Source organism: Sus scrofa, chromosome 11, assembly GCF_000003025.6.
Source record: "Sus scrofa isolate TJ Tabasco breed Duroc chromosome 11, Sscrofa11.1, whole genome shotgun sequence".
Classification (NCBI taxonomy): Eukaryota; Metazoa; Chordata; class Mammalia; order Artiodactyla; family Suidae; genus Sus; species Sus scrofa.
In genome coordinates this window covers 1,144,859-1,165,122 of record NC_010453.5, presented here as the reverse complement: position 1 = coordinate 1,165,122, position 20,264 = coordinate 1,144,859, and the positions used below count along the sequence as shown (strand labels likewise).

The 20,264-nt window shown below is 50.4% G+C and overlaps 1 protein-coding gene across 7 annotated transcripts in view; it reads left to right on the top strand.

Moving 5' to 3' along the window:
• XPO4 (exportin 4) overlaps positions 1 to 20,264 on the top strand; it is a 103,875-nt gene that overhangs the window by 43,022 nt on the left and 40,589 nt on the right. For all 7 annotated transcript variants that reach the window (XR_002336598.1, XM_021065441.1, XM_021065440.1 and 4 more), the window contains 3 exons: positions 1,480 to 1,596; positions 2,326 to 2,479; positions 19,317 to 19,429. Coding sequence is in view for 6 of the 7 variants with exons in the window: in XM_021065441.1 (XP_020921100.1) it covers positions 1,480 to 1,596; positions 2,326 to 2,479; positions 19,317 to 19,429 (384 nt within the window). In the remaining variant the exon portion in view is untranslated. The remainder of the gene's footprint in view (positions 1 to 1,479; positions 1,597 to 2,325; positions 2,480 to 19,316; positions 19,430 to 20,264) is intronic.

Genomic DNA, 20,264 nt, shown 5'->3' with positions numbered 1-20,264 from the left:
TTTAAACTACAATTTCAACTGAAAAATGAAGGGGATTGTACTTGATGAGTTTCTGATGTCTCTTTCCACGTGAGAGGAAGCGTGTGAGCAGTAAATGCTTTCTCTGTAAGTGGCCCTTTAGTGCTTGGTTTCTTTCTCCTATGCCTGGGTCCACGCAGAGGCAGGTAAACTCAGAGTTTTCTCGAACAGTGAGTGGAAGGGGACATTTATGTTAAAACAGAAGTAGATTTGGAAGTGCAAGCATAAACTGCGGGTGTGTGAGTGTGTGTGTGTTTGAGCTAATCTCGCTGTAGTCAGGACTTCTGTCATGGCTGAAGGCAGCCAGGTCCCTCTCCTCCCAGGTTCCCCAGGCACGTGCATGTCTTCTCTATATTTCGGGCTTCTTGGTGGAGAAAATCTGAGAAGCTGCTTCCATCTGTGGGCTAGAGTGCCATCATAAAAGTTAATTATACATCATACTGAGCTTAGTTACGAGTAAGAGGCAAATAGCAATTGAATTCTTTTTCAGGTTTTTTTTGGAGGGACAGTTTAGATATATGTAGAAATAGACAAACAGTATGTTAGTCGCCTGAGTAACCATCGTTCGTCTTCACCTATCAATTCAGGCTAATCTTGAGGAATTTAATTTTATGTGTATTTGCTAAGATTTGCCGAGATAAGCATCTGTAAGGTCAAGGTACTGACATCAGAAGCATTTCTGAGCAAAGATGTTCCAGTTGGTGGGCGGGCAGGACTGCGCTCAGCTGTCGGATAAGCTTGCATACACAGTCCCGTCCTGACTTTAATCTTTCGGTTGTTCAGAGGTAGGGTGCATGTTTCTGTCCAGCGCCTGGAAACGGGCCAGGGTGATCGGTGTCCGCTCTGTCGTGGCACCTTGACTCCGGAGTCCGGGAATGAAGGCTGTGAGCTAATGGTGGGAGCCTGCTGGATAGAGCCCTTGGCAAGGAAAAGCATCCTTTTCAATTTTAAAAACTTCCGAGACCTGCCTGGTTGATAGGTCGGAGACTGTACAGTCTGTTTCACTTTTCCTGTGTTTGGAGGTGCGTCTTCCAGCCTCCAGAGAGAGCATGGAGTCCGAGGCCTGGGCGTGGTCCCAGCTGGCCTTGGCTCTCACTTCTTTCAAGGGCAAAACGGGGTATGGGGCTGTTGTGTGAATTAAATGCAACAGTCCATTAAATATTGATCATCTTCAAATATCACCTGTCCTCGGTGATTGAGTGTGGGCATGTCCTGAGGTCCCGTCTCACAAAGGCTTGTGTGACTGGAGCTGAGGCACTGTGACCGATTTTGAGGCCACTTGGAAAGGAGAGCCCATCTTTATTTGTCACATCTGGTTTTCTGACTGTTAGGTGTAAGATCTGAAGCTGTGATAGAAGATATAAAAATAGAAATGTTTCATTATGTTTGAATAAATATTGTATTGAAACAAAGCATTGGAGAAATAATGCCTCACAGTTATTTGTTATCAAATAATTACAGCAAACTTTGGCCTGTTCTATTCTAACTGCACTCTTGAGTGAATTCTCAAGTTCAAGCAAAACTAGCAACATTGGACTGAGTATGGAATTCCATGGCAACTGCAAAAGAGTTTTTCAGGTATTGGTACTTTTGTTCTTACATTTCAATCATTAGCTCGTTCACTTTTTCCTCGGTTTGTTCCTAATGCAGTGAGAACGTTTATTTTATCGGGTTGAATGGTAGCCTGTCCTTGAAGCTTTCTTTGTGTTGCGGTTTCATGGGATGAAGGAAAGAAAGCTGTAGATTTGGTGAACATAGCTGATGATGTACGATTGTTTAATTGGAGTCTTTAAACAAAACCAAAAGGAAGTGCTCCTATTATTAAGGTTCTTAGCTTCTGTTCTTCTTGTGTTTAGATAGACTAATTCAATTGGTGGGACTTTGCTGGCCTTAAAAATAGGCCTGGCAAGGTGCCAGAGAAGGCTGTGTATTTAACTGTTACTGCAGATGGTGTGGGCTCTTTGTTTCGTGTGTATTGTTTGGCTCTGAAGTCAAGTTATGTGAAGGCACTGGCTTAAATCCGAGGGCTCCACACTGAAGCCACTGACCCCTTGGGCTCTGTGGTTCTTGCCGAGCCTGGCTTCTCTGCAAGTCGCATCCGTGCTGGAGTCAATGTGTCCCCGCCGGCCTCGCTTGAGAGCGTCCTGCGCGAGAAGCCATGCGCAGGCCTGAACATGGACAACGGCCCTGACGAAGTGATGTTTTCCCCCGGAGAGGTTCAGGTTATTTGTGTTGTGTCACGGTTCTGCGAGGGAACACGCTGGCGTGAGCTTTCGACCCAGAGATGTTTGTGGTTTGTTGCTGTAGGAAGAAGACCTGCGCCAGATTTTCCTGTTGACCGTGGGAGTCCTTCAGGAGTTCAGCAGGCGCGAGAGCCTCAGCGCCCAGATGTCGTCCGTGTTCCAGCGCTACCTTGCCCTCGCCAACCACGTCCTGAGCTGGAACTTTCTTCCTCCAAACCATATCCTTTTAGCAACCGAGCACTTGATGTGCGGCGCTGTTCGCAGAGGGCCGAACCACGCCTGGGAGTCCTTGACCTCCGCAGGTTTAGGAAGCACTTTGGAGAGAAGAGTCTTTTTTAGAGAGAGAGTTTTAATTCTTCGGGTGTAGAAGTCCGCAGTGCAGTGGACCCCTTAGAAAATTGAAAATTGTACCTGCAGCTTCGTAGAGGAGGGTGGAGTGAGTGCAGACGTTTGGTGGGTAAGGGCTGCTGCTGACTGAGGGGTGGCAGGTCTCGGGGTGGGGGGGTGGGGGGGGCGCAGGTTTATCAAGAAGCTGAATCCTTTTCTCCTTGTAACCTGTCGTTGCGTTCAGATTCTGACCGCCTTTCCTTAAGGCTGTTCTGGAGTGCTCCACTTTGATCTTGTGGATCACATATTTAAATGTAGATAATAAGGTAGTAATAACTTTTACATTAGGACGGACTTTCCCACCATAAAAGTATGGAAATTATATTTCTAGCAAATTATTAGTAACATTACTTAAGTTCAAAGGGGTTATATTATAGATACAAAGTATTTGCTTTTTTCTTTTCCCTCATTTTTTAAAGTGGCAAAATTTGTTAGAAAGCAGTTCAAAGTTTAGGATGTGTCAGGGTAGAAGCGTCACTCCCTTGGTGGATTGAAAGCTGTCGTGTGTGCTGGGCCACGCAGACATGTCACAGTGGAGTCAGACGGCGCGGGTTCCAGCTTCAGCTGCCTGTGGGCGCTTTCTCGCGTGCGGAGGCGGGTAGGGACGGCTGAGCGCGTCGAGTGAAGCAGCGCCTTTAAAATACACCCCAGGGACGTCCCCGCTGGTGCAGTGCGTTGAGAGTCTGGCGTGACGCAGCGGGGGCTCAGGTCGGAACTGCGGCGTGGGTTTGATCTTGGCCCCAGGTACTCGCCAGTGCTGCAGATGTGCCCCCCCCCAAAAAAAAACCCACCCCAAGCAGACAAAGACTACGCTCAGAGCTGGTGAGCTCCTATGTCGCCATCTGCTTGACTGAAGCTGCCCGTCGGCTGTGCGCCGGTCTCTGCCCCGGCTGGTACGGAGGCAGGGACTGCCATTTAGCCCGTTCTAGGTGTCTTGAGTCTGTCCTTTCTTGGGAGGCTGGGGTACCTATTTAGGGGAAAAGGCAGAGGAGAAGCAAATAGGAAAGAGACAGCCAGCCATTTCAGTGATTTCGGATGAGGCTTCTCCAGATCCCAGCAGAGCCAAGAGCTGCTGTGTCCGCACACAGTGGTGGCTGGTAAAGTTGTGGGACTTGGAGGGGTGGGATGCTTTTAAGTGGATTCATTTCCCTAGTAGGAACTGGGCCTGAAGTGGGGTGCTGTGGGGGCCGCCAGGGCTCGGACGGGCCCCAGGGGCTCTCGGGTGGTCAGAGGAGGCTGCTGCTTCCTGGCCGAGCCCCAGGGAGGCCAGGCACGTCCTCCTGGCCCAGGCTCCGGTCACCTTTCTCTCGTTGCCAGCTTTATGGCTCCAGTCTATTTGCCTTGGTTGTTAAGAGGCATGTATTTTCTTAAGTTTGCTTTTGAAAACAATTTCCCTTTGTGTTTTGCGGTCTAATTTTTGCTCCAGTTTTTGTTAGAAAAAAATGTTGAAAAACTTTGTGACAGATTTAAAAAGTAACAGACCATATGGAGCTATCACAACACTAATTACATATGTAGGGAAAAATCAATGAAGGTTACACTGCATGTATTGTAGCCAGTTTTAACGTCTCTGTTTTAGGGGAAAATTCAGTTGGCTGAAGAGTGACTATTTTGTAAAGGGAAACAGTGCTGGGAGTTTGGAAACACAGTGTGTGTAAAGATACACACAGACAGTATTTCTATAAGGTATTGGAGATAAAGCGTTGGAGAACCTGCCACCTAAAAATGATAAGCGCGGCTCCAGTGCTGCTGAGGGAGAGAATTCCTTTGGCAAAGGACAGTAGGTCCTGACTTGACTTGGCAGCATTCAGCGTCCTGGTTGTGCCACGGCCCACGAGCGAGTCTTGTGGGGACTGCCGGCGCTCCTGTAGTAGCTGAGGTTGGCCCGTGGAACTGCCGTGAAGGGCTCCGCCAAGTGGACCGGCTTTACTTGTCGGAGGAAGAATAAGGCAGTGGAATGAAAGCGGGTGCCACTGCCAGTGCTGAGGAAGGTCGTCAGTTGCAAGGAGCCCAGGCCTGGCATGGCTTCGCATTTTGGCCGTTACTTGGAGATCTGCTCGCTTGTCTTTAAAAAGGTCTGGCGATCCTGTTTAACTTAGTTAATATATTGAGTTGAGGGCCTTTTAAACGACGACTTGTGCTGTAGGATTGACAGACTAGCAGCCATCGCTTGTGAAAGAACGCTGTGTATTTCTGACACACAGACTTGCGCATTCAGGGTGGTACCATGTTAAATGAGTCTGTGAAATGATCAGTATCAATTCCGAGTCAGGATTTTTGTGATTTGCTTTCGTCTTTATATCTTTTCATTTTGATCTAATGTTAAATCTACAGAAATACAAGGGTAGTTGAAGGAATGGCCGTAGCCTCATTGTGCCTTTTACCAGGATTCACTGGTCGTTCACCTTTCATCCCATTTACTGTTCTGTCTCTCTCTCTCTCTCTGTCCCCCTCCCCGCCACACTCAGGTCGTGTGTACACGCACACGCACGCCACAGACACCGCACACGTGTGTGTGTGTAGGGGGGGGTTCGGCACACGTCGCCCCCGCCCTTGGAGAGCACCTGCAGACGTGACACCCATGTACCTCTGAGCCCCTCGCTCTGCCTTTTCTTGTGACCGAAAATGTCGCCATCGCACTGCGGCTCTTGCAGGCGAGGGTCTTACAAAAGTCTGGTGTAACTTTCAAAAGCAGGACCCTTAACCTGGTCCACTGTTGCCACCGGTCGGCAGCCTGCCTTCCGTCCTGTCCGCGGTCTCAGGAACCCGCCTTGTAGCTGTTGGCAGGACGGGGCGCGTAGGTGTCCTGCGTCCTCTGATCTGGGACGGCCCTCCACTTTCTTTGTCGTCCCTGAGTGCGACGTCCTAGAAGTGTGTCCGTCTGTCACTTTGGCCGCAGCCCTGAGTGTGGTCTGTGGGGCTCTGTCCTGATCCCCCGAGGCTCCCTCCCTGTGCCGGGAACACCGGCCCTGCGGCTCCGCTTTGCCAGGAGGCGCGGGACACCGCTGGGTCCCCTCTGGGAGGGTTCAGTGCTGTCCGCCCAGCTTTCCGGGGTGGAGTAACGGCTCGTGCTTCGTGGTGCTGTATTGAAGACGCTCCGTGTCCGGCTCCTGCTGAAAGTTTCGGCCTGGGCGGCAGCAGCTCTGGGTGCTCCTTGCCTGGACCAGCTACTTCTGTCCTTGCCGCTTGGTGGTTTTTCTGATACCAGCTTCTCCTTTTGTGTTTATTTGCCCTCTTTCTGCCGTAAAGAGGTTTCCCTTCTCACTTACTCTTATTTTTGTAAGAATTCTTACTCTTTAGAAGGCATCGTAATCTGCTGCTGTCGGTATTTATTTTGCCACCCGAATTGCTCCAGCTTTTGCCCCTCCAGCTGACTTTTGTGTCCTATTGTAAGGTTTTTTTTTTTTTTTTTCTTCTTTCCTTTTTATAGCTGCACCCACAGCCTGTGGAAGTTTCCAGGCTAGGGGTTGAATTGGAGCTACAGCTGCTGACCTACACCATGGCCAGAGCCACAGCAACTTGGGATCTGAGCCACATCTGCAACCTACACCGCAGCTCACGGCAATACCGGATCTAAGACCCACTGAGCGAGGCCAAGGATCGAACTTGCATCCTCATGGATACTAGTCGGATTTGTTTCCACCACGCCACAACGGGAACCCCCCACCCCCACGCCTTTTCTTTCCCGACTAGTCTAAGTTTTTTTTTTTTTTTTTTTTTTTTTTTTTTTTTTGTCTTTTTGCCATTTCTAGGGCTGCTCTAGCGGCATATGGAGGTTCCCAGGCTAGGGGTCTAATCAGAGCTGTAGCCGCCCGCCTACACCAGAGCCACAGCAACTCAGGATCCGAGCTGCGTCTGCAACCTACACCACAGCTCATGGCAACACCAGATCCTTAACCCACTGAGCAAGGCCAGGGATCGAACCTGCCACCTCCTGGTTGCTAGTCGGACTTGTTAACCACTGAGCCACAATGGGAACTCCCGCTAGTCTAAATTTTAACTGAAGCAACTTAGGGTTTAAATTTTTAGGAATGAATGACTTATTTTAGGTGTTCTTTGAAGAGTTCACTCTAATTGTTTAAAAGTTTTCTTTTAAATGTTTAGGGATTTAAAAATTGAGCTCCCTTAAAGAAAATCTGTGCACAGACCCGCCGTACCGGTGCCTGTGCTCACCTGGTTTCCTCTGCACCGATAGTTGGCTGTTTCCATAGCAGCTTTATTGAGATGTGTTCCTCATGCCGTACTGTCCAGCCATTCGAAGGGTACAGTTTTGTGTGGCATCGCTGTCCTTAGTCTTAGAGCATTTTCATCACCCAAAAGAAGCTCTGGTCCTTCTCTGGTACCACACCCTCACCAGCCTGTGGCACTCCCTCACCTCTCTGCCTCGCTGCTGGACAGGTCCTGGAAATAGAGTCCTGGATCACGTGGTCTTTGGGTACCGAGGTTTTCAGGATTCATCCATGCGGCAGCGCCCGCCAGCACTAAGTCCCCTTTTATTGCCACCTGGTGTTGTGTTGTTAGGTGTACCGCGTTTTTACCTACTCATCGATCAGTTGATTGACATTTGGGTTGTTTCACCTTTCCGGCTCTTAGGAACAACCTGCCGTGGCCATTCATGGAGTCCAAGTTTCCGTGTGATCTCATACTGTCATTTCTCCTGAGGGTCCCTAGGAGTGGAGCTGCTGGATCCTAAGGCAGCCCTTTGTTTCCCCTTTAGAGAGCCGCCAAGCCGTTTCCAAGGTGGCTGCACCATTTCCTGTGCCCACCCGCATTCCCCTCCTGGCCCACTCTTACTCTCTGTCTTTGATTTATGACTGTCCTAGTTCGTATGGAGTGGTATCTCATTGTGACTTTGATTTGCATGGTTTATGTATCAAACATCTTTTTTTTTTGTGGTTAGGATCATGGGCATGTGTGTATCTTCTTTGAAGAAATGCGTATTTGTATCCTTCTGTCCATTTTTAAATTGGGTTGTCTATTTAAAATTGAGTTTTAGGAGTTCCCGTTGTGGCTCAGTGGTAATGAGCCTGACTAGTAACCATGAGGATGCGGGTTTGATCCCTGGCCTCGCTCGGTGGGTTAAGGATCTGGCGTTGCCATGAGCTGTGGTGTAGGTCACAGACGTGCCTCAGATCCTGTGTTGCTGTGGCTTGTGGTGTAGGCCCGCAGCTGGAGCTCCGATTTGATCCCTGGCCTGGGAACCTCCGTATGCCGCTGGTGTGACCTTAAAAAGAAGAAAAAAATTGAGTTGTAAGAGTTCTTTGTATCTTCGAATACAAGCCCCTTAGCAGGTTAAGTGATTTGCAAATACTTCCTCCCTTTTGGTGAGTTGTATCTTCACCAAAAGGGAGGTGAACTTTGAAGCACATACAATATTGATTTTTATGATATCCAGTTTATCTTTTTTCTTTTGTTGTCATATTAGAAACTGTTGGCTGATTCAAAGTCATGAAGACTCATGCTGTGTCTCCTTCTAAGACTGACTTCTTACATCGAGGCTCTGTATCGAAGTCTCTGATCTCGTCTGAGTTGACTTCTGCATAGGATGCAACCTCATTCTTTTAAGCCTGTGGCTGTCTGGTTATCCCGGTGCGTGACTGTTGACCGGAAGGATGGAGGCGGCTGCTGGGGTAGGAGGTACTTGAGGTGGTGGCCTGGGGGGAGTGGTGGCTGTCTCTGTGCATTTGAGACCCTGGTTGCCTTGCAGGTAGTTTTCCTCCCTCGCGCCCTCTCTTCCTCCTCGCCGTGGCGCGTGGAAGGTCCTGGGCCAGGGACCAGATCCTGCCGAAGTGTCTGGGCATTGCTGACAGAGAGGGACTCTAAAATGTCATTGAAAACCCAACTGACCTGACTCGGCAGTGGAGCTTGATCTGCTCAGAGGGTCTTGAGCGGGGATACAGGGTCGGGTGTCTAGGTACTTGTTAATACGCAGGAGCATTCACCCTGCCTTTTAGAGACTGTCCGCGGTCAGGATTAGGTGGCTGGCCTTGCGCACTGGTTCTGTCACCAGTGACTGCGCCCACTGGGACGCTGGCCGTGCCTGGAGACCGTGTGGGTTGTCCTAGCTGTGAGCAGCTCGTGGTGGAGGCCAAGGTGCTGCGGCGGATAGCCCCCACAGGCCGTTCCTCATGCCCGAGGGCAGGGGTTTGCCACACACAGACCTGTGCATGAATGCTCCTAGCGGTAGTATTCGTCTTAGGCGCACAGTGGGACCAACTTGCGTCCATCGGCTGACGGGTGGATGCGGCTCACCCGTGTAACCGAGTCTTTTCCTCAGTAAAGGGCGGCTGGTGCTGCTGAAGCCGGAGGGTGGATAAACTGGGGGACGTCAGGTCCCAGGGAAAGAAGCCCGCCCCGAAAGACTGCGGCGCGTGGCACATCTCATGGCTTCCGTGTGCAGGGTCACGACGTGTTCCGAGGGTCTCTCAGTGCAGGTTCTGTAACCGCAGGTACTGAAGAGCCAGAGTTGCCCGCGAAGTGAGTGGACCGGGTCAAGGCGGGGTCACTCAGTGGAGCCTCTGAAGAACCGTCCTGCAGGGGCGAGACCCTCTGGAGGCCAGCCGCCTGCCGTCAGAGGGGGGTGAGGTCAAGGCCGTGGGAGCGCACCCCGAGATGCAGAGGGCAGCGCCAGGATGGCGAGGCACTGCTGTCGGGCGGGCAGTCAGAGGGGGTGCGCAGGCCATTCGGGCAGGGCAGGGCGCCGGCCCCCAGACGGAGCGGGCCTCAGCAGTGAGGACGATGGGCGTGGGCCTGTGGGGACGCGGTTCCAGGCGTGCCGCGCAGTGGCCCGTGTGGTGGTGCTGGTTGATGCGGCGGGACGTGTGGTGTGGGTGGCTCTGGAGCACGAGCTGGGGCAGCCTGAGGGCTGGGAGTCGGGGCCAGGGGAGCGCTCCCTTGGGTTTTGTCCTTAGAGGAGAGATGAGCCTGTTGATTGCCCCAGGGCAGAAAATGTGATGCTGTAGTGTCCATGGGGCGGTGGTGTGGCTGCTGAGACACAGCTGCAGCTGGGTACTGAGGCGGACAGGACGCTGCAGGCGGGTGGGGTGTCACCTTCCTGACCCAGGATTCTCAGCTGTTAAGTGCAGCTTTGAGCAGCTTTGTCCAGGTTTGTCTGAAGTGTAGGAGCAAAGTGCTGGAAATCAGCATTCGATGGATTTTTTTTTTTTTTTTTGCTTTTTAGGGCTGCACCCATGGCACATGGAAGTTCCCAGGCCAGGGGTCAAGTCAGAGCTGCAGCTGCCAGCCTACATCACAGCCACAGCAACGCCAGCAGGTAACCGCTGAGCCAGGACGGGAACTCCTGGAAAATGATTTTAAATTATTAAACTACTTAGAAGGCGGGAAATATATCCATTGAGTGCCGAGGCCTGGGTATACAGTTAGCCAGTGCTGGGTGACTGCCGCTCCTGGCCCGGCGGGCCTGACGGCGCCCCAGTGTGGGGTCTGAGGTCTCCTTCCGCAGGAGGTGACGCTGAGGAGGAGACGGGGAGAGCTGCCCACTGAGTGTCACGTCCCCGTGTCAGGCTTGAGTGGAAACTGAATACTCAAGAATGACAACTGCATAGAGAATTTGGTTTATTACTATCTACATGGACTTTTCCAAGGCGTCTAAGCGTTTTAATATGACAGGGTTTGTGGCCCTTAGAAAGCTGGGGTTGCGAGAGAGCGGTTAAGCCCTTGCATGGATGTTGGCTGGCGCTGCTCTCGCCGTGAGCAGAGCCGAGCAGAGGGTCCCACCCTGGCTGCCCGGCCCGGTCGCTGCTGCTGGGCCGTCTGCAGGGGGAAGGGCGTTGCTCTAGGCCGGGGAGGCGGCAGCAGCGTTGGCGGGGTGGGCCCCGATGGTGGGGGCGCGGGTGGGGGGTGGCGCCGAGAGCTTGGGGCAGAACTGCCCGCCCCCGCCGACACGGGAGGGCCCCGGGGGGCCGACGGCGGCCCCTCGGCGCAGCCTGACCCGGGCGTTCAGATTCCCCGAAAGCGGAAAGCGGGAACCGAGTGCCCGTCTCCTCCCGGTGGCCTGGTGACTCGCCCTGCGCCAGGCCGGGAAGAGGCCGGGACATCGGGCGGAATGTAGACGGAGCGCCAGAGCCTGCAAGCTCCACGACCTCCCCACCCAAACAGCCGGCTGGTAGCTTCACCTGAGTAAGAGTAATGGAGGGGAGCTCCCGTCCTGGCGCAGTGGTGACCAGCCCGACTAGCATCCACGAGGACGCGGGTTCGATTCCCTGGCCTCACTCAGTGGGTTGAGGATCCAGCATGGCCGTGAGCTCTGGTGTCGGTCGCAGACATGTCTCGGATGCTGTGTGGCTGTGGCTGTGGCTGTGGTGGAGGCCAGCAGCTGCAGCTCCGATGTGACCCCTAGCCGGGGAACTTCCATATGTGTAGCCCTAAAAAACAAAAAAAAAGTAATGGAAATGTTTACTGACTGGGATAAACATTACCTAGTGTAGCCTTTAGACGATGTTTTCTTTTTTCTTTCTAGCCTCTAGAATATTTAATGTTATATTCTCCGTGATTTAGATTCCCTTAGGATGTGTTTTTCGTAATGTATCAGATGAACTGTACAAAGCAGAAGGAGGTGGGGAGTGGTCATATACAGAGGACATTAAGGTTTTAGATTCACGTTTATAATCGGTCGTCGAAAAGGTCTACCTAGTACGTGACATCTTAGGTCTTTTCACTAAAACGTTGATTATTCTTACCTGATAATTTTCAGAAACTGAGGTTTGGCATTGGTAAAAGACATGGACATAGCATAAATGTTGAAGCTCCAGCAATGATATTTTCCCCCTTACTACTGGAAAAATCGAGGTATGATTCGTGTGTCATGCAGGTCTTTCATTTAAAATACAATATTTTTTTTGCCTTTTGTTTATTTACAGGCGTGTGTGGCCATCACTCAGAAAGAAACCCCATACCCTTCAGCAGCTTATTTCCTCCCCCCCACCCCCGCCCGCTGTCCCCCGTGCCCCCACCTCTTACCCCCCCACCCCCATAGCCTCTGCTAATCCACTGTCTAGCTCTGTGGATTTGTCCTTTCTGCCATTTATTTAAGTGAGATCGTATACCATCTGGGGGGTTTGCCCCTTGCATCTTTCATGTGGCTTGTTTCTAAGGTTTATGTTGTAGAATGTATCGGTACTTTTTTAATCGTGAAATCATACTCCATTGTATGGATAAACCATATTTTGTTTTTCGGTTCATCTGCTGATCAGTTGATGGTCATCTGAGGTTTTTCCTACTTTGGAAAATACTCTTCAATGTAGAACAACACTGTTAATGAACATTTGTGTACAACCGTTCTTGTTTTTCGGGGTTTTGGGGAGTGAGCACCTACCTCGGCTTTGAACTGCTCGGCAGCCGTGGTCTGCACCGCAGCTGCAGCGCTGCCGGGCCCTCACCTGCTGCGCCGCACGGGAACCTGCACTCGTGTGCAGGTTTTAAGTGGATGTACGCTTCCATTTCTCTTGGGCGTTCACCCGGGAGTGGAGGTGCTGGGCCGTAGGCTGGTTCTGTACTTGGCACGTGAGCGTCTCCCAGAATGTCTTCCTCAGCAGCTGCACTGCCGTGGGCGAGGACCCCTCTTCGTCTGCACCCTCACCAGCGCTTGGTACGTTTCTGTTTCTAGCCATCCTGCTTGGTACCGGGGACCGCACCATGGCTTAGACGTCCATTGCCCTCGTGGGGGATGCTACGGGCACCTTTTCCTGTGGTAATTGGCCGTTTTTGTATCATTAGAGAAATGTCTTTTCAGGTCCTTGGCACATTTTTATGTTGTGTTATTTGTCTTTTTAAAATGTATAAGTTCTGAGAGTTCTTTTTGACCTATAAATATGAAAAAAATTCTTTAACAGATAAATGATTTTCAGATATTTTCTCCCATTTGGGGTTTTTGTTCTTTTTTTTTTTTGGTCTTTCGAGGACTGCACCCTCATAAGGCGTGTGGACGTTCCCTGGCTAAGGGTTACATTGGAGCTGTAGCTGCCAGTCTACACCACAGCCACAGCAACATTGGATCTGAGCCGCATCTGCGACCTGCACCGCAGTTCACAGCGTCGCCAGATCCATGACCCACTGAGCAAGGCCAGGGATCAAACCCACATCCTCATGGATACTAGTCTGGGTCATTACTGCTGAGCCGCAATGGGAACTCCTCTAATAGTATTTTTAGTGGGTTTTTTGGATTTTTCTATGTACATGATGTCAGCTGCAAGCTGTTATTTTTCCTGAGAGTTATTACGTGTAGGTTTTCTGTGTGCAGAAGGTGAGTTCTGAAAGCATACTCGGCTCCAGGCCCGGAGGTTGCAAAGCCTGTAGCTCCTGTGATTTGGCCGGTGCTACAATCATCTCCTGGCCCAGTGCGCCAGTTACTCTGGCTCTTCTGTCCTGGTCTCACGCTCCTGAAAGAACTGAGAGGAGACCCACCTGCTTTTCACTGTGTTTGAGATCCCTGCTGTCTGAGGAAAGCACCCTAGTCCTGTGATGCTCCGTGTGCCACCGTCCCCATTTAAAAACGGGTGGTCCGATGCGGGTGGTCTGCCCTGTGCCTTCCTCTGCTCTGTGCCCTCCGTCGGCGCGTTGCCCCTGGCGTTGCCCCTGCCTCCTCGTTGTACGCAGGGCCCAGACCAGGTCCGCTTTCCTTGGCGGTGGCCTCTGACATGCATTTATAGCCACTGTTCCCCCACGTGGCCCATGTCTCCCTGTGATGTTCTCTCGTTTGAGTGGTACCTGTTCACCGCCTGTCTGGCTGGCCGCTCAGGCGAGCGTGGGCTGCGCTTTGGGCCATACGTGGTCACCCTGCACTGACAACGTGCGGTAACAGGAGCCCAGCAAACAGATGGGTTTCCATGACTGAGGGAAGGTGATTCACGAGTGCCCTCTCCGGTCCTGGATGTTTGTTTATGCTGCTGATATTGTTGAGCCGTTAGCTCACCTAGCATCCGCAGATGCTTAAGGGTTTTGGCAAAGCTAATCATAAATGACAATATCGTTTTGTAATAAGAATGTTTGGCAGGTATGTTTGGTATGTTGGCTTTAGTAATAATTCTTTTTTTAGTTTGGTTACGCTGCCTTTTATTGGTATGCTATTTTTGTGGATCTGATTTGGTTTTGGTAAAAATTTTTTCAAACTCACCCTCTTAGGGAACGCTAACTGGATCATAAAATAGTAACGGGGATACAGAAGCTTTCACCTAAAGTAGGATTTCCAGTAAAGCCGCCGTTACTATTTGGAGGCAAGGCTTTGGAAACCATTCAGGTGAGGTCAGTTCTCCTTTATTTCAAAGGACTTTTGTTACTTGGACTAAGTGCTGAGTGTAAGACTGGGCTCCTGGGTTCCGTGCTGTGCCAGAAATAGCGGTTTTTGTTGTTAGAAAAACTAGTAGTGACAGTGGCTAAACATGTAAGAAGAAGAACTGGGCTTCCCTTGCTTCTGGAATTTTGTTTTACTAATGAGGTGGGACAAAAAGAATTTGGGGAGATGGGGAAATTATATTTATTACTTTTGTAAAATGTCCATTGTTGCTACAAGATCTTCCTCTGTTGTAAAGTACTTATAAGACCAGGCAGTGGAAGTTTTCAGACTTCCCATTTTTACTCGAGGATAACTTGTAGCTGTTGTATGACCTATTTTTTTTTTTTTTTTAACTGTCGGTGCCCCCCCCCCCATGACCCCCTTCCCGCAGGTGGTAGGGGGTGAACAGGAACGCAAACGCGTGGAAGGGCGGGCGCGCCTGCAGAGCCGACCTCCCCTTGTGTTACAAGCTCATACTCACGGATCATGCTGTGTGGTTGCGACAGGAGACCTAGTGGGGTTGATCCAGGGACCGGGGCCGGCGCTGTTAGGTCTGGCCTTCTGGCTCTTGGCCGAGGGTGCGTGTGCTTCGGGGCGGCAGTTACGGAACCGGGCAGGTGGTGCCTTTCTGTGCCTTGGTTTCCCAGAAGTTGGTGAGCTTCCTGAGCAGCGCTGGGCAGGGCTGCCTTGGGAGCAGGCTGGGCGACAGAGAGTTAACTCTTGCCGTTGTGCCTGCAGTTGAACTTCAGCTGCGACTGGTCTGCAGGGGATTGAGAAAGCACTGAGCTGGTTTTTTTCTTTGGAATTGAAGCCTTGTGGAGAGAGGGGCTTGTGTTATGACAGTGACAGGAGAAGGGCTGTCCTGTTACTCCTGATTCTTGAATTTGTTGGAAGGTGAAATGAGATGGATGTGATGACAGGTTTTTTTCATAAAGACATAGGCTTCTTAAAAGGCTGAAAGCACTCTTTGTGGCTGTCCTGTTGGTGGGATTTTACTTGATTGCAAATGGACTGTTCTAGTACAAAACAAAATATCAATGACCTGAGTTTACTCTTAATTTTAGAAAAACATAGAAAGCCATCGCCCCAGACAACTCTCGGTTTCGAGTCTGCTTTGACTTCGAGGGAATGGTTGTGGTTTAAGAGGATCCGTCTGCTGTGGTCTGGGGACTCCTGAGACCTGACAGGCGTGTAATCACCGACCAGTTGGTAAATGGTCCCCTCACTGTCGTCCCTTTTCTACTTGGGTAAAAGAGAGAAAGCAGCGCAGTGTGGCTGTTAGGACAGCCCGGCTGTTTAAGCAGTGTTGTAACCTGAAGCCTCGGGAACTTAAAAAGGGACCTATTGTGAGCCTATTGCTGTTAAGACTATTTTGGGGGGAAAGTTAATTTTGGCTGTCCGGAAAGGAGGAACGTGACGAACCTTTGTACACGGTAGTCTAGGCTTTGAGAGAATTATAGGTTGTGAAACAAGACTTGAGAAAAGGGGAGCTTTTGGAATCCTGGCGAGCAGGGCTGTGGTGGTCGCAGTCAGAAGGGCAAGAAGAGAGGCCGCAAAGTGGAAGAGCAGGTTCTGCTTTATTTCAGCCGTAAATCTCTGAGGCCTGGTGTCCTCGGAGGCAGGGGCTGGACACCTGCGTTCTAGTGACAGCCTCGGCTGTTTCCAGGTGTCCTGCTCTAAGGGTCATCTGAGGAGAAGGGATGTTTGGGTGTCCCTTACACGGAGGTAGACAAGGCATTAGGTTATTGGTAATACCAAAGGAAAAGGGGAATTGCTCTCATTCTTTACGCTGTTTTGAAGGCACTGATGCGGTTTAGGTCTGTGCGACTGGTCCGTTCACAGCGCGATGTGCTTCTCTCTCTGGTTTTCTCAGTGGAAAGTGACACACGCACACTCTTAGTAATATTTCCGGCAACAAGAAGGGCCCTCATAGTCTCTCTGTAGAGGCAGCAACTGCAAGGGTTTCACAGGAATAATGCGCCAACTAAACACGTATTTCTTGTCGGAATAGCATGATTTTTTTTTTTTTTTTTTTTTGTCTTTTTGTCTTTTGCCTTTTCTAGGGCCACTCCTGTGGCATATGGAGGTTCCCAGGCTAGGGGTTGAATTGGAGCTATAGCCACCGGCCTACACCACAGACACAGCAATGCCACATCCTTAACCCAATGAGCAAGGCCAGGGATTGAACCCGCAACCTCAGGGTTCCTAGTTGGATTCGTTAACCACTATGCCACGACAGGAACTCCTGGAATAGCATGATTCTTAAAAAGGTACTCCATTCACTGTTATGCTATTCTTTCTGCTATTTTTAAGTTTTTATTAATGATTTTGAGCATAATTACACGTCCTTTTAGTAGCGAGAGTATGAGTTGTACGGTTGTGGCTTGTACGAACAGGAGCTTGTGTGCATTGTTCTTATGAAAACCTGGCGTTGGGTGCCGGTGCTGGCCGACTGGTAGCAGAGGAGGTGGGACGGCCAGCACTGCTGCGGAGTGATTCTTCCAGGAGCACCCAGCACGACCTCTTCGCGAGGTGTGGTACCAGTGACCTGTCTTAATAGGCAGATGACATGCCAGCAATAGAAATACTGTCCAGGTTTGGAGTCAGGGAGCATAAAAGTTATCCTGGGGAAAAGTATTTTCTGATAGGTGACGGATAGCAACCTCACAAATCCCCTTGAGCTGTTAGCATCACGTAAAGAGTGAAGATTCTAAAACTTTGCTGGTCATCAGCTTTCTAAGGAAATTTGGCCATGCGGACGGGGCGCTAGGAACAGTATGTTTAAAACCAACCCAGATCAAGAGGGGCTACAAATTAAAAAAAAATTTTTTTTTGAGGATTATTCTGAACCTGATGTTTAGGTGAGCAATTGCATTTCATTCCTTTTCACATCTGGAAAAAAGCCTTCTCTCAAACTTGTATCTTTCTCTTTTCTCAGTGTAAGTACTGATATCTACAAGCATTTATTACTTTTTGTAATTAAATGAAAGAAGAAAGAATTAAACAGGGATCTTGGCTTAGGTCCAGTTGCCTTTTGTAACACTTGCCAATCTTTGCCGTCACCGCCTCACTCCCTGATGAGCCCCTTGCTGTGTTGGCGCTGGTGGGCTTGGTCAGAAGGCAGCTTCTCACTCTCTGAAATGAGACCGTGCACTTTGCAGGACTGGATAAACCCACACATACTGCCTCAGTGCTGCCCTCTGGGCCTGGGTGGAGTGGGATGCTGGGGCTCCATGCCTGCCTCACCTGGGGGCAGGTGCACGGCCCTGCGACCGACAGGTGATCTGCTGGGAGACGCTGTTTTACGACGGTCCGGTGAATCTGTCTCACTTCCACCTAATTTGAAAGTAAATCATGACACCTTGAGCATGTGATGTATTAAGAAGTTCTGTTATTTTTCTGACTGAAAATGTTTAGCAGTTGTACACATATTTTGTTAGACTCGAATGGCCAGCAGACAATTTATTACCCTTTTAATGTCAAATCGCGGCTCCTTAAAAATGTAGATAGTCATAGTTTTTTCGTGTTTCTTTACTCAGCATAGTACTTGGTGTAAGAATTTAATAAATACTCTCATTACCAAACAATTTATATGCCCTGCAGTTGCCTTTAATTCATAAAGCTGGACATTGAGCGTGAAGGGAGTGACGCTGGAGAAGAGTAAGTGGGATATGTTTGTGACGTACAAAACTTTTATAGGTGCTTCATGGCGTGTGCTGGCACCTCATCCTCGTTTTCTGTGCCCTGGGCTTTTATTGTGGAAAATTCCGAAGATGCTCAAAAACAGAATTGACAGGAGCTGTGGGTTTATTGTTTCGCCTCCGTTCCTCCACCCCCGACGGCTGGGAGACACATCCCGGGCGTCAGAAAATTTCCCCACAGACTTTTCAGTCCCGCCCCTGGTTCGAGACCACGGCAGAAAGACCCCGTGTTGGATCCGTACACCACGTGTCCGGTGGGGAGCTCCCTGCCAACAGCCGGGCACCAAATCGGTGCCTCGTGAGAGGGTGGCCCTTCTAGAGACTCGGTTCCCAAGGCGTGGGTGTCCCGAGTCAGGAAGGAAGCAGGTCGCCCTTGTGGACTGAGCCCCGCAGGGCCTGCTCCCCCGCCTCTCGGGGCGGAGCGGGGGAGGACGTGAGACGAGAGGAACCGATGGGGGTTCGCCCGTGTTCGCCAGTCTGATGGTGTCTCGGAACGTGGAGGGATTTTTCAGAAACAAGCAGTGGCTTCTTTCCTGGGGGACTCTCGGTGCCCCTCCTTTCTCTGCAGACACTAAGCAGCGTTAGGAACTTAAAAGGCGCTTGTGGCATATAGACGTTTCTGGGCCAGGGATCGAACTGGCACCATAGCAGGGACCTGAGCAGCTGCAGCGAGAGCACCCCCCGCAGCAGCAGGGAATTCCAAGCAGTAGTCTTATGAGAAGGTTTCCTCGGCATGGTCCCAGCCTTTAATGTTCTCCGTTAATGATTTGGGCTTTCACGGAAGTGTGGCGTTTGAACTCCTGTCTAAGTTTTGCAAGCAGTGGTTCCGGGTGACTGTTGCTGAGACTTCTTGTTGTGTGTTGGGAACATGGCCTGGTCAGTGTCCTTCAGCTGGGGGTTGGGGCAGCGGTGTGGCCGGCGGCCTCACTTCCTCGCACCTTGCTTGCTGCGTGGGGGTCCCAGACGCGTTGTCACGAGCACCTGCAGCCGCGCGGTGGTCACAGCCCCTCAGCAAGGCGCGCCTTGTCTTGGAAGCAGCTTAAGGTGACCTCTGCGCGTCCTAACCTTGGCGTCCAGTCTGGGGGTTGTCAACGAGCGTGGCAGAGCCTCATGCAAACCGCTCATTTCTCTGCGGGGGGAGTGGACGCTCTGCTGCGGAATGGGACGGGTGGGGGGGGGGGGTCCTCTGCTCCGGGTGATGTGTATTTGCTCTTCCTGTTGTCTTCTTTGTTTCCCAGGAAATGTATTTCTTTGGGAAAATGATGTATTTTTTTCCAAGTTGACTATATGCAGCTCACACTTTGTGTAAGTGGTTTTAGCTGTTATAAGGTGGGGCTGGGGAAACGACGGGATGGACGCGTAGACGTTGAGTCTTTTTGCATACGTTTCGGCATGTTTTGCTTTGGTGTGTTGGCTTCCGTTGCCACCGTTCAGATCTCTACCAGAGTGTGTCTGTCCCTGCAGCGTGACATATAATGACAAAGAAACTGTTCATTGTTTTTCCAGCCCCTGATGCCTTTTCTTCCTGCGCTTCCGGCATGAATTATGTACCGTATGTGGAGACGCTTGCACTGTTTCCATTACATTCTTTCTGGATGGCTCCTGTTGTATATAGGATATGCTTAAACTTTAGACAAAGTACGAATGTTATTGTGGTTGACCTTGACACCAGATAACTGGGCAGACATTATATAGCCATGTTTGAATCCTCACAAAATGTGCTTCTGAAGCCAACGGAGTCCTGGCGGGAGGCCCTCCTGGACAGCAGGGTCATGGAGCTTTTCTTTACCGTAAGTCCTGCCTTCCCCTCCCCTGGGGAAGGCCCCCGCACGTGCCCCGGGAGAAACCGCGTGCTTTGGTATTTTTCTTAAGTAAAAGGAGACAGGGTGCCTTTCCCCCCTTAAGCCTTCTCTTCTGTTTGGTGTATCTGCTTAAACACAGACTGTATGGGAGTGCTTTTGCTGATTTATAAAAATTTTATATGTTTATGAAGAGTTTAATGTTGCAGGGCTCAAGCTTTTTTGACTCAGGACCCTTTTATACCCTTAAAAATCATTGAGGACCTCGAAGAGCTTTTGTCGATGTGGGGTTATAGCTAATTAATATTTACCATATTAAAAATTCAAATTGAGAACTTTAAAGAATTATTTATTCACTGAAAAATAGCAATACCAAACCATTACAGATGGACATAAATAACATTTCAGTGAACAAATAGCTGTATTTTTGAAAACAAAAGGTTTAGTGAGAAGAGTGGCAGTGTTTTTACGTTTTTGCAAATCTCTCTAAGGTCTGGCGTGACAGAAGACAGCCTCTCACATCCGCTCCCGCGCACGCTGGCTGCTGTGCGACAGGCACGTAGTGCGCGTGTGACAGAGAGGCCAGAAAGGCACGTGCTGCCTCCTTAGGACCGAGAGCAGAGCTCCAGCCTTGCTGACAAGCTGGCAGGGTTTTAGAGCCTCCGAGCTGCCGGGGCCGCCTTCGCCGAGCCGCTGTTCTAGGGCAGCTTGCTTTTTTGTGTCCTGGTTGCCAGTCATGGGCTAAGTTAGTGTCACGGGGGAGTACTTATTTCAGCTATAACTGTGACTCGTCCTGTTTTATTATCTGCTCAATATTAAGAAGTAA